The sequence below is a fragment of the Anthonomus grandis genome, chromosome 4 (assembly GCF_022605725.1).
Source record: "Anthonomus grandis grandis chromosome 4, icAntGran1.3, whole genome shotgun sequence".
Taxonomy (NCBI): domain Eukaryota; kingdom Metazoa; phylum Arthropoda; class Insecta; order Coleoptera; family Curculionidae; genus Anthonomus; species Anthonomus grandis.
Window position 1 is genome coordinate 39296002 of NC_065549.1, and position 13719 is coordinate 39309720.

Genomic DNA, 13719 nt, shown 5'->3' on the forward strand with positions numbered 1-13719 from the left:
ACAAAATTCAATTTAATTAGAACACTTGTATTTCCCAATTCTATAAACGTATCGGAAGCTTGGATCTTAAGGGCCGCTTATATCAAAAAGTTAGAGGCTTTCGAGATGTGGGTCAAGAAGATCCCTAAGGATCTCTTGGACGGCATCTAGAACTCTTGTCTCCTACCGGAAGAATTGGGAATTTAGAAAAGGCTGTCAAGTGTAATTAAGTGTCGAATTCTGAAATACTTCGGACACTTAAAAACAGAAGGAAGGGCGGAAAAACTGGCTGTGCAGGGTATGCTGGAGAGGAAACAACCTCGAGGACTTTATCTAAGACGATTGATCGACTATGTTAAGAAATTCTCTAGTGTTCCATTAAAAAAAAAACATCAGGAAGCTTGTCCAAACCACAGCTTAAATAGTATAGGAGACGAGAGAGAGAGTTTAACATATTAGAGATGTAACGATCGATACGAATATATATTTATTTTATTTATTATTTCTCGACAAAACTAAGTTTAATCTAAATATCCAGAGATCCTAAAGCGTAAGAGATGTATACGTCTTAAACGATAAAATCCCGTCCTACAGGAGACACGAAGCAATTAAGGGTAGAATAAATATTTTAAGTTTTTTTTTATAAAGCTTGGCTTCGATTGAAAACGTGATGTTTTTTCTGCGTATTTATTATTTCTACACTGGCACGACTGAATGATTGTTATTCAAATCTGTAAAGGATGAAATATATTTGAAAAAAAATACATATACAAAAATACATTTATATTATAAAACGTACCTTTTTTGGTTAGTTAAATTTTGATAAGCCTTGTGTTGATAAGTTTTCTATTTTAAATCTAATTATGTTTTTTCTACTTAAAAGAGATTCAGACATTATCATACTTATATTCATATAACTTATATTTATATAACTTATACATGTTATATAAGTTTATATCCTAAACTTTAGTGGACACAAATTACTCTAAGCACATATATAACGAGATAAATATTGTTTGTATCGTTAGATACTACCTGTAATTCCTGTAATCTCCAGAAAGTGGTCTCACGTAAACCGTATGGATGATGAGTATCCTGCACTGAGAAAGAAGCTGCAGAAAAGTTGCTTGGAGTATAAGCTTAACCCACATTAGTGTAAGTCGTGTAATGGTACAGAACTATTGACTTAAACGCAATCAATTTAATTTAACTAAGGAAACAGCTTATTTTTCGCATAGCTATGCGAATCATGAGATCGCGTGTCAAGACCACGAACTTAATAAATATACCTGGACTGCCAATTCAATGAAAAGTAAATAACCACTACTAGGTGGCCGCCATTTTGCGTGATTGTGTCCTTTCGATGTTGGTCACTCTGACAAATTTCAGTTGTGCCAATTGTAGGGAAACAAAACAATTAAAGTTTTTGAGAGGTTATGTTTACAAATGCAAAATAGAAATTTACATATTGGTAAGAATTTAACATAGTTGCGTTAGATCTGTGATTTTTCTTGTACTTCTTTAAGAATTTCGTTAAAATTTATGAAAGCAAGTAATCCTCACCTAAAATGAGACGTTTCAATCGACTTGGAATAAATGCATGCACTTTAAAATATTTCCTTTATTATTCTGATAATCTTGAATCTTATAAATCTAAACTTAAACTTGAATCTTATAAATCCTAATACCATGAAAATGATGATCTTCATTTAAATTTTTGCTTGTATTTACTTAACAAATTCAGTTAGGTATACACACTTTTATTTTCTTTCTATTTTTACTATTAAAAGTTTTACTTTCCTTCTATGTACAGTGTTTCCTCATTAATAGGTATAACCATCTATAAAAATCAAAATATAGATATTATTCGATCATAAACAACACAGACAGATAATTTACAATAATTCGGTTTTGAGAAACAGTGAACGAAATACCTTTAAATAAAGATGATGATGATACATTCATGTACTAAATAAGAAGGAAGATACATCACCGTTTCCATACGATATACCCATGCGTCGTTTACAAATTGCCAAAAACTAGGCAATCCGCTATACACACACGTCAAACGTCAGCGTCGTAAACTTCAGTACCGTTATTTAATATATTTTTTGTTGGCAACACTGAAAATGTTAAGAGTGACCAACATCAAAACGACACAACGACCATAAAAATGGCGGCCACCAAGCAGTGGTTATTTTTGGGTATCGTGGCCATATGCATTAGCATTCCAGGTATATTTATTAAGTTCGTGGTCAAGACATGGATTGCTCAAGTACCTACTTGTAGTACAAACTTGACGTACAATAGAAATACATAATGAGTTGAAATTTTGGCATCTGGGTAATCAATATTTGTAGGTTAATAATAATCGAGCAGACAATACCCTTTTTGCCGCTTCGCCCTTCAACTTCTTCAGACAATTTGTTCCCTTAACTTCAAAAGTTTTCGGGATAGGAAGTAATTTAATCTGCTCCAGTTCATTTCATAAATAAGGATATCAGTTTCCAGAACAGAAGAAATCAACCCTCGCAACAATTATCTTTTTCTGCAGGAAAAATGCAAGGGTGAATGAATTAGTAGTAAAGCTTTCGCAGCCAGGTTTTGCCCTATGAAGCTGACTATAGAAATATTGCCTGGTTTCTCAAGTCTTGGGGCATTATTACCACATGTTCAACTTCTAGTTCTCATTCACACTTTCCTGATCAGGCCTTTTAGATTTAACGTCCGGTCTATCCAAACAAGATGATCTGCGAGGACAATTTCCAAATTTGTCTTATCGAGGATGGTCCTCTTATGACTTAAACTGCCTCATAGTCGATATTCTCTTATGGCGAGGTAACTTTGGTTCTCTTTAGCTTCATCGATTAAGCGATTTATGGAGATTTGTTTTCTAAACTACGTAAGAGTAAGTAACATGAACAACATCGCCTTCAAACGGTGTAAAGCCAGCATCATATTTTTTTACTAGATTTCTATAAAGCTTGATAGACTTGTGGTAAGGCCATATCTCATTTCTAAGATATACATTAATAAGTCGTAGTTAAGCTGAACCTAAGACGGCATCATTTTTAAAATATATTCTCTTTTCTATAGTATAACTTAGAATTGAATGCATTTTCTTTGTTATCGTAGCGGTTTCTTCCTCCCCTGCCAATAGCCTCAAATATTTTAAATAGGTACTCCTCTTTGCAATTTAACGTTGGTGGCTTCTACTTTATGGTTGTTTGCGTCCCAAGATTGGGAAGAAGAGGAACTGGAGATCACACTTTACTGCCATTTTCAGTGATGCTTGGAAGGTGGTAACTCTTTGTTTCATTTTAAATTCTTCTCGAAAATAATCCCTTTCTTCCTAATCCTTTTTAAGATCTACATTTAAAGTCATTAATTCTTTTCTCATAAGCTTCATTCCGTTTTCTCACTCGCTCTTTTCTTATTCTTAATCAAGTGTTTATGTTCTTGCATCAAATCGCCTTTGATGTTCTCGAATATAAATATTTCTTGCCCTTCTTATTTCTTATCCTGCTTGTCAAGCTTTTTCATAAGCAGCTCTACTTATGCATCATCTGATCTAAAGTACAATCTTTTTTTTATACAGTCTCTTTGTTAGTCTACACACTTCTTCCGACAATGCTCGTATCTTGTAACAGGTCCAAATAGTACTCGGATCGCGTATTTCTTTGTAAAATAATTGTTTACGATAATATAATGATGGCCTTCTCACTTGAAGAAAATCTCTGTTCTTCGAGCGCAATTAAAGAACAAAAAGAATTCGCTTGGGGATATAAGAATGGTCAAGCATGGCAGTTGGTAAAGTATGAGACGAAAGAGGCACCTTCTTAAACCTTGATTTAGGTGATACATGCGTTCTTTGTTCATCTTCATAACCTCTGCCATGTCTCTCACTTTTATTAGATGGTCGTTTTAGAGATGTTATTATCTATGGTTGCAAGTTCGAACATTCATCGTCTCCCCAGGTGGTACACTGGAGAAGCGTGTAGTAGAATATTCTTAATAATCAAAAAACATTATATTGTTGATGAACTATAGTATTATCAAGTGACCACCAACTCATTGTTTAATTCAAGAAAAGGATGAAGATTATTCATCGAGATGGCTACATTCGAGATACTTGACTTTGACTATAAACGACCAGGTTTCTGATGATTCTCCAAAGAAACTATAATGATGGTGATATTAGGATTACTTTTAGTAATCTGTCTGATCATTATCCTCAAATTTTTGTTTTTAAGAGACAGGTGGAGGTTTCCCAATGTGGCATGGTTTTGAAGCGACGAAAATTCTCGACACACAACATGAATCGATTTTGCAATATGCTGATGTCTGCGGCATGGGAGGAGGTCTATTCTGCTGAGGGAGTTGAAAGAAAATATAATACTTTCTTTCGTATTCTCTTCTATTATTTTGATTTGGCTTTTCCAATAAGTACAACTAAGTTGAAAAATAAGCCAACCTGGATTACACCAGAGATAAAAAGATATTCTACATAAAAGATCTCTATGTTTGGTACAAATTTACTAATTTTAGGAAACACTACGTTACATATAAACGTGAAAGGAAACAATATCGATGTTACATCTCCTCTTATAAGAAGTCTATAAATGATAACAAAACCCAAAATTCAAAAAACAAGATAAAATCGGCATAGTCAATCATAAAATCTGAGCCAGGTAAAAATAAAACTAACAACAATATTGTTTTAAGGGAAGATGGTGAGTCTATTGAAAACGCAGCTTTAGTCACCGAATTATTTGCTCAACATTTTACTTTTGACCATCAACAAAGCTGTAACTCCAATATACATGACTTGCATAATGATTATCCAACCATATTTCTCAATCCTGTTAATTTTCCTCTGGCTTGGATGAACTTAGCCGGACCCATTTCCAATGTGATCAATGAGAGTCTTGCTCCCAAATTTTCCCTTCTGCTCTTAAGCGGGCAAAAGTAGTGCCTGTTTTTAAGAAGGGAGAAAAAACGAATATTGCCAACTATCGGCCGGTATCCGTATTACCATCCATATCGAAGGTGTTTTAAAGGGTTATCTATCAAATAGTTATAACTAGTTATCAAAACTAGCAAATAGTTATCAAATAGTTATAAATAATAAATACCAATACGGATTCGTTCCCAAAAGATCGACGGAAATGGCCATTCATAGTGCAATACAATATATCATGGAGAATCTTGAGAGAAGGGCCAGTGTAGCTGGACTGTACTTCGACTTGTCTAAGGCGTTTGACACGGTTGACCATTCTTTACTGCTGGACATCCTGGAACGGTATGGCATCAGGGGTGCAGCATCTAAATTACACAGTTCATATCTAGAGCAAAGAGAACAAATATTTTGTGTGACACATTCCGGCTCACCAACGTTTTCCCGCCCTCAAATTATAGGAAGAGGTGTGCCTCAGGGTTCAATCTTGGGACCTGTGCTCTTCCGATTATATGTCAATGGTTTGCCTGAACTGTTCCCTTCTGATATGATTTGTCAATTCGCCGACGACACATCAGTTATAGTTGCCAGGAGGATAGTGGCAGATCTTTCACGGGGATGCACAACCGCAGTGGAGCGCATGAGGACCTGGTGCCTGGACAGTAAGCTGTCTTTGAACTCGAATAAAACGGGGTTGATTAATTTTTCGAACGCCACTGTTGTCTTAGAATCTATCTCAAAGTCTAGTCTCTCAATCTACTTGTGTGGTCTGGTGGGCAGTCAATTCCTGTAGCCAATAGAATTAAATTCTTAGGAATACACATTGACCCCAATTTAAATTGGGAGAAACATACTAAAAACCTTTATTCCAGATTAACTAGCTTGTGCGGATTGATTGGAAGATTAAGGGATGTAGTATCTGAGGTATCTCTTCGCCTATTTTATTTCGGACAGGTACATTCGATCTTAGAATATTATTTATTTTTAGTATTTTTTAGTATTTGTTTTTGATTTGTTTCTGGGGATCAGCAAGAAGAGCTGTAGATATATTTGGAATGCAAAAGCGTATTATTCGTTGTTTATTGGGACTGACCTACAGAACTTTCTGTACTGCCTTACTTCAGCAAACTAAAAATACTCACCCTTCCCTCCACAATCAATCAACAAGAAACACAATCACTTGTTTGTTGAGAATAGGGCAATGTACGCTGAGGATGTGACTATGATTACACGACATAGAAGCGATCTCCGCATTCCATTGCATAATTCAGCTTACCATGAAAGGGGTTCTCATTATATGGCCATCAGGTGTTATAGAATGCTACCTGCTGATATTAGAAGCATTGAATCATTAGTCCAATTTAAAAAAGCTGTTTACCACTGGTTGCAGATTAAATGTTTTTATAATTTTACTTTTAGATAATGATTGTAACTTATGTTAGATATTTAAATTATTTATTTTGAATTTTGTTATTTTGTTTATATAAGGCTATTGCCTTTATGAATTCTAGATAAGCAAAATTAATGTATCCTATGGGAGTTAGATCCTCCTTTGTATGACGTTGTTTTGTTGTCATGTATACGATTTTGTTGGCAAATAAAGGATATTATTATAGTAGCAACTTTACATTGGTGACAAATATTGTTATATTTTTACTGTTCGTTTACGTATTCGTACATTTACGTATTAAATACAATGATCAAATACTACTAGAAACATTTATTTACACTGTCTTTATTTCAATTTAAAGAGCGCGCCAATACTCAGACTTGAACTGGCCTCCTAGCGGTAATGGATCCTGTTTATTAGGTAGACCATCGTTCCGGAACATTTTCCAACTTTGTACGTTTGTCACCAAATCGCGAGGTGTGGCCACTCGCTCTATCCTTGTCGCACCCTCGGATCTAGGGGACGAACGAAATGATTCCCGGAGAACAGCTGGTATATTCGCTGCGCTTAAGATCATTACAATAAAAACCATTTTCCAAAAACCTCAGAAGATTAAATCAACCATTCTGCCAAAACTAATAAACATTATTTATACAAATTATATCTTTATAAGATCAGTCTATATTGTATATAAATATTTTAGACAGGCTTCATAACTCGTTAATATTTATTACTGTTTTTAGGAAGGGATCTTGAGTTTCCCCATCTGAGTACTTTGATTGTCATCATTAGCTCTGGTTGTCTTCTTGTGGCCGTAGGTTTCCTGCTTACGCTCAGTGTACTTTTAGAAGGTTTCAGCTTATATCACACAACAGCTTACCTACATATAATCACAATGATTAATATGAACTGCGCCCTTTGGTACATTAATTGCAGAGCCGTTGGTAATGCTAGTACTGCTGTTGCAAGGAGTTTTAAAATGGTACCGGAATTCTCGAGTTAATACATTTGGCTATGGAGTGAAATAATCTAGAATAGTATGTTAGAAAAAGATTATTTTTCGAAACTATTTCTGTAGCCAAATGTGTGCTAAACCTATACCTAATATAACAAAACTTTAAATAATAAAAGTATTTTTTTAGGATATTCAGCATCTCTGCTCTTCTTATATAATCAAACATTACAGAATCTTATGGCTCGAGTTAAGTGAAATTCTTCAAAAACTTGGAAACGCTTATGGTAGAACCTACTCCACTTATTCTTTATTTATGATGGCTAATATCACTATATCTGTAAGTATGCTTAAGTTTTTTTCTGTACTTTCCAATATTATAATATTCCCACAGACCTACGGTTTTACTTCCGAAGTTGTTGACCATGGAGTGAAGTTTACGTTTAAAGAAATTGGACTATTAGTAGATGCGATCTATTGCCTAATATTATTGTTTATCTTTTGTGACTGCTCGCACCAAGCATCTTCAAATATTGCTGATAGGGTGACATTGGCTCTTATGGAGATCAACTTAGCTCAAGTCGATCAGGATACCATAAGAGAGGTGACGTATATATATTTTTCAGAGATCAGTGAAAACGAATTGAAACATTTTTAGATTCAACTATTTTTAAAAGCTATCCATATGAATCCACCAAAAGTCTCGTTGCGGGGATACACCGTGGTTAATAGGGAGTTACTAACATCTGTAAGTTTTGTGGAATAAGTATTTGATAAATATATTTTAGTTTATATTTGAAGAAATTGATCGTATTCTGTTCTAGTTCTACATTTATTAATGAAGTTTTAGTTTTTTATTTCAAGATCTCTGGATCTTTAGTTTGTAAACTCTATTCTGAAGTTTCAAAGAAAGAAAGCTAGAACAGTGAGTTAAATGGTAAAAAGAGATTTATAAGGATACTCCGTAAGACGGGCGTCAGAAGAAGTAAAAGTGGGCACGTACAGAGTATCCCGACCTTTAATCTATTCTGGAGGTTTATACAGGGTGTCCCGATCAACAGTGTACAAACTTTAACAGCCATTCTGTGTTTAGAATAACCCTTAATTTTCTTTATCAACGTACATCGAGAAAGGCTTCGTTTTTGAAATACGGAGTGTTAAAGTTTAAAAAAAAGTTTTTGAGTCATAACTTTTTTATAGCTTAAGATATTTTTATAAAATGTAGTACACGCCCTTCGAGTAACAAAATGCACTTTTTGATCTAAGATATTTTTGCATTTTTTTATTTATTTAGTGGTGTTTTTGATTAAAAAGGTTACCACTTCTTTTTCTAAAAATAAAAATTAGGTTTCAAATCTCTTTCAGTTTGGAGCAAATTTGATTCCTTACCTTTCTTTCGTACGAAGCACAAACATCACAAAGGATTTACTTGGGTTTACGTAGAGAGCATGGTCTTTAGAAATTTTGTATAGCGTGTTTAGATCTTCACTTACAGAGAGACAACTATAAGCCAGTAAATAGGGCGAAAAAGAGTAATATATTTGAGTGTCATCTGCATACTTTTGTATTTTGCAGTGTTTTAAAAATTTAGGAAATTGGGAAGCATATAAAAAAAAATTGGTCCTTAAATTAACTCCTGAGGGGCACCTGAAGAATTAACGCCAAGATAATATGATTTATTGCCATTTAAAACCACCCTTTGTTGGCGATTCATAAGATAATTCTGAATTAATCTGATTGAACTCTGATGAAAACCAAGATATTCCAAGACTAGTAATAACGTCTATGGTATCAAATGCCTTGGAATAATCGAGTAGAACCAGAATAGTACAATTACCTTTATCAATAGGTCTAAAAATGTCATCCCTTACATTAAAAAGAGCCGTAGTATAATGTGGCCTTTTCGAAAACCTGATTGCGTGGCGCAATCAACTTTTCAGACTCCACATAGTCTACAATTTGATTCTTCAGGGCTCGTTCAATAACCTTAGCCAATACTGGAAGAATGGGAATCGGCCTTAAGCCATTGAAACCCTTTACAATATTCGTTTTCGGTATTGGCACAATATCAGCCCGATTCCATTCAGAAGGAAATAGAAAATTTGCCCTACAATTATTTATTAGATGACAAATATATTTTAAAATAAAAGGACAGCAAAATATTTAAAAAATTTACATGTATTCCATCAGAACCAACAACCAACAGCCCTAGTCTTGATTTGGGTTAAATATTTAGACATTTCAGTTTCTGAGATAATGAAAAATTTTAAACTTTCAGATTTTGCACCAATAACTGATTTTTTATAGTATCTATGAATTTATATTACGAATCTTATTATGCTAATGCATATTACAAAACCGAAGGTTGTGCAGTATCCACAGTTATCTAGATAGATAAATATTTGTACATCGGACAATTTCGTGAATAATTTGATCCGTTATAAATAAATTCCAAGATTCAAACGGCGTTAGCGCACTTTTCGCTTCGGGTTTTACTCCCGGTAAATGCGTTATTATATTATGGCGTCTAGCCGTAGCCGATCGAGAGTTCTAGCCGTGACACTGGTTTCGTGGCATCAAAATTGAAGCCGAGATTTGGTGGCGCACGCCGTACAGTGGAACGACTAAGTGAAGATACCGCGGGACCTAATCTTTTACATTTTACAAGATAATATATTTTTTTTTATTATTACGTATTTTTAGGTATATGATAAATGTTTTAAATATTGCTGTATTACTTTTTCGTAAAAATGTTAATGCCGAAAACAAAATTAGGTAGGTACCTACGCCGAATTTTTGTTGCTTATTTAAAAAATCGATAATTTGAATGATTCCGAAGATAATCAAGAAAAACCAAAAAAAAAAATTTAAAATCCATTTTAATTTTTTCTGAGCTTCAACAGGAATGCAGCAAGAGGTAGGCATTATTCTAAATAAAATTAAGATTGTAAAATGTAAGTTAAAAATAAAATTGTTAATTTATCCACTTAATTTAAATACCGAATTTTTATTCTTTTTAAAACTTAAAGCGAGTATCAAAATAGTTTGGTAGTTTAAAATTTTAAATGCGTAATCTTACTATAAACTACAATAATAACTGCAGTAAAATATTATTTCGAATCAACGCAAAATATGTGCCCCAGCGCGGAATTTTTGCCATCGCGATGCGGTCGTCGCCTCGCATGATTTCGGCTTCTGTTGTGAGGTATCGATGGAAGCGGGGATAAGTGTCCAGGCTAGAACTATCGATCGGCTACGGTCTAGCACGACTAGTTTTTGGCTTTCTGTTAACTTTCCAAATTGTTTTTCTGTCTTTACATATATAATTTGGGCCATCTTCAGACCAACACTAGCGTCTGCGGAACCACCGTTCCTTGTGCCGCCGGCGCTCGCTCTCGCGGCAGAGCATAGCCAATGTTGCCGCTTTCATCAAAGGTCATATCATATTTTATGATTAAAACGCATTCTGGGTGAGCCGTTATGGCGTTATGCATGCATGTGCTCGCTCGCAGTCTCGCACTTCTCGTTAGGATTTTTCGGAGGTGATTTTGGCGCGCAGGATGTTTTTGAATGCGATAAAGAAAAATTATTAGTCGAGGTACATTTTTTTTGCTTGGGTAGGTTTGATAAATAAAGGTAATTTTTAATTTTTATTTATTCATATTAAGTAGGTTATACAACGGTGATAATATGGACTCCAAACCCAATAAATTATGTACAGTTTGTAATCGCTTGTTTACAAGAACCACTCATTTACGAGTGCATGTCAATAAATTTCATTCGGAGTTACGGGAAGAGATAGCTCCTCATTTAAGAATTAAAAATGACAATTTTAAATGTTTGCATTGTGAAGAAGTGTTTACGATCAGAAATCGTTGGAAACAACATTTAAAAACGCATAGAAGTAAGAATAACGACGTAAATATTATTAGGGTTACGGTTTAATAATATTAAAATAGCAAATTGCGCATATACATAAAAAGTGTGTAAAGTTGTGCCTAATTAATACCTATATAGAATATTAAATTGAAAATCCTAAAAATTAGCATTTCAAAGGTTAATGGTTACATTCAGAAAAGTGCAATATGTTTTTACCATCTTTAGAATCCTGCACAGTTTCCTAGTCATAGCAAGCACAATTTTCAACACATTTATCTCATGAATGGTTAAATAAAATAATGGCATGTGATTTTATTACATTATGAATTCATTGAAATCGTAGTAGGTACCTTTATCAATTCTTAACTCATTTTAGGGGTCTATTTAATATTAGTGCAATCAAAAGTAAACCTTTTTTGAAGAAAATTTAAAGAGGAGAGGCATTGTATAGTATTTTTATTTTTTAAAGGAAAAAAATGCGGAAAAATTAAGTTTTTTGCGTGAAAACGAAAAAAAGTAATGAATAAAGTTAATATTCCCGGTACGCGGCTCAAAAGACACTAACCCAACCGATGGGAGGCTCTAACCCACGGTCGATATCCGTTTTGAGATCCAACTCTAAAATCCAGTCTCACTTTAAGCCAGGCGCGCCGCGCTCCCTTACCCCAAACCCGTTAGAATGAACAAAACATTTTTGCGCATCGCTTGTCACTAATGTCACTATAACCAATAGAAGGTCCCAACACACTGACATTATTACTACGCGTCGAAAAATAGTTACAGATTAAAATCATTAATATTATAATAAAAAATTAAAATTCCTCATTTTTCTTTTTGGAATTGACTTAAATTAGGTTATTCTCATCATATTAATTAATTTTGTAATGTAATTCCGATTGCACTAATGTTAAATGTCACCCATTTTAGTATATAAGGAAGGACAACTATTTAACATTAATAACCAAAACTGAAAAATCCATATAAATTAGGTATAGGTGCTTAAATAGGTACATAATGACCTATTACTGTACCCTGTACGTAGCGATATAACCTTTAAAAAAATAATTAATAAAAGAATCCTCCATTTAACACAAAACTATTTTATTTTTAACCAACTACCACCTTAAAAAATATCTCAGAGCTGCCGGCGCGGCGCGCAACATATGCAGTCGGTATTTTAATATGAATAGAGGCAACGTAGCACCACACATCTGACTGCAGAGGCACAGTGATTGCCAGGCGGCAGACGCTAGTCAGACCAACGCGTAGAAGACACAGAATCATCGGAATCGTCCGCGGATAATTCAGAGTCAGTATTAAAGTCCAAATTATTTTCGACACAGTCTTCGTCACTCTCTACATCCTCTAGTCGTTCTTCTGGAACTCCGTGTTCTCTAGCAAGTAGCTCTTCTTGCTCCAGCTCTTTAAAGATTTTTAAAAGTCTTGCTTCTTCTTTAGCATCCATGTTTAACTCGTCCACCTATAAAACGATAAAAAACACAACATTACTCCGCAAAAACACAAAATAAACTAGTTCGTTCTTACAGAAATATCTGACAAAACTGACTAACACCGATACTCGCAGGTAAACAATTCGCTCACTTTCCGACATGCACGCACTAAGGATTCGTGTAGTAGAAGTAGGAGAACTAAACGCGTCGCAGCGTCCGAACCACTTAGTACTTACATACAATTGTACCTAACACTACTGATGGGGATTAGGTGGACGGGCGGGTCGATAAGTGCAAGACTTTTATTGCAGTGCCGAAAACAACAAAAAGGTGAGCGGCGCGCTCACCCTGCGAGTAACGCAGGGTTAAGAAGCGAGCTCCAAATATGAGATAATACACGTTATAAAACATAGAGTGAATAATTTTAATAATAGATTTGGAACACTGGGAATTTTTTCTGTGCTTTTGATAGTGTACCTTTTGGATTTTTTTCGAAAAAACTTATTGAAATCAGAGGTATATAAATTCTTTAAATACTATTTAATGCTAAGGCCGCAGAAAGTAAAAATAAATATTTTTTTTGTGTCCAGCTCTGGTTATTTTTTTAATAATGACCTTTTCTCAACCGTGCCTGACGTGGATTGTCCTGGATTTACTCTTTGCAAAATCTAATATTACCTTAAATAAAACTGCTATTTACTTAGTTTAAACACGCTTCCACTATATTTTTACACGTGTTCCCTTCTCAATTAATTTCTTATTTATTTTTCAGAGCATAGCCACAATCGCAATCTACTTGATCGTGCTGCTGCAATTTAAGATTAGTTTAATCAACCTAAAGGGATAGGAAAACCACTTTCTGTAGTAGCTAATCTCTCAAAGAAAAAAATATTAATCTTTTTATTAGTGATGTATGTATGCATTTAGAATAAATCTAGTATTTCATTTTATTGAAAATACTTTTTTCTTTTATCAATAGTGATATTTTTAATTCGTTTGTTAGTAGTCAGCGTAAATGTTTTATTGTTTATATTCCCTCAATGATTATAAGAATATTCTGCTTTAAAAAAACACACGTCACGCAGAAGAAATGACGAAGTTTATCCTAAAG

General features: G+C 34.2%; 1 protein-coding gene across 1 annotated transcript in view; it reads left to right on the forward strand.

The window, feature by feature from the left end:
- Positions 1-13516, forward strand: part of LOC126735379 (gustatory and odorant receptor 22-like) — a 38235-nt gene extending 24719 nt beyond the window's left edge. Inside the window, exons 4-8 of the mRNA XM_050439345.1 lie at positions 7070-7308; positions 7469-7618; positions 7673-7882; positions 7937-8026; positions 13381-13516. Of these exons, the coding sequence (XP_050295302.1) occupies positions 7070-7308; positions 7469-7618; positions 7673-7882; positions 7937-8026; positions 13381-13455 (764 nt within the window). The 3' untranslated portion in view covers positions 13456-13516. The remainder of the gene's footprint in view (positions 1-7069; positions 7309-7468; positions 7619-7672; positions 7883-7936; positions 8027-13380) is intronic.
- The last annotated feature ends 203 nt before the right edge of the window (positions 13517-13719 follow it).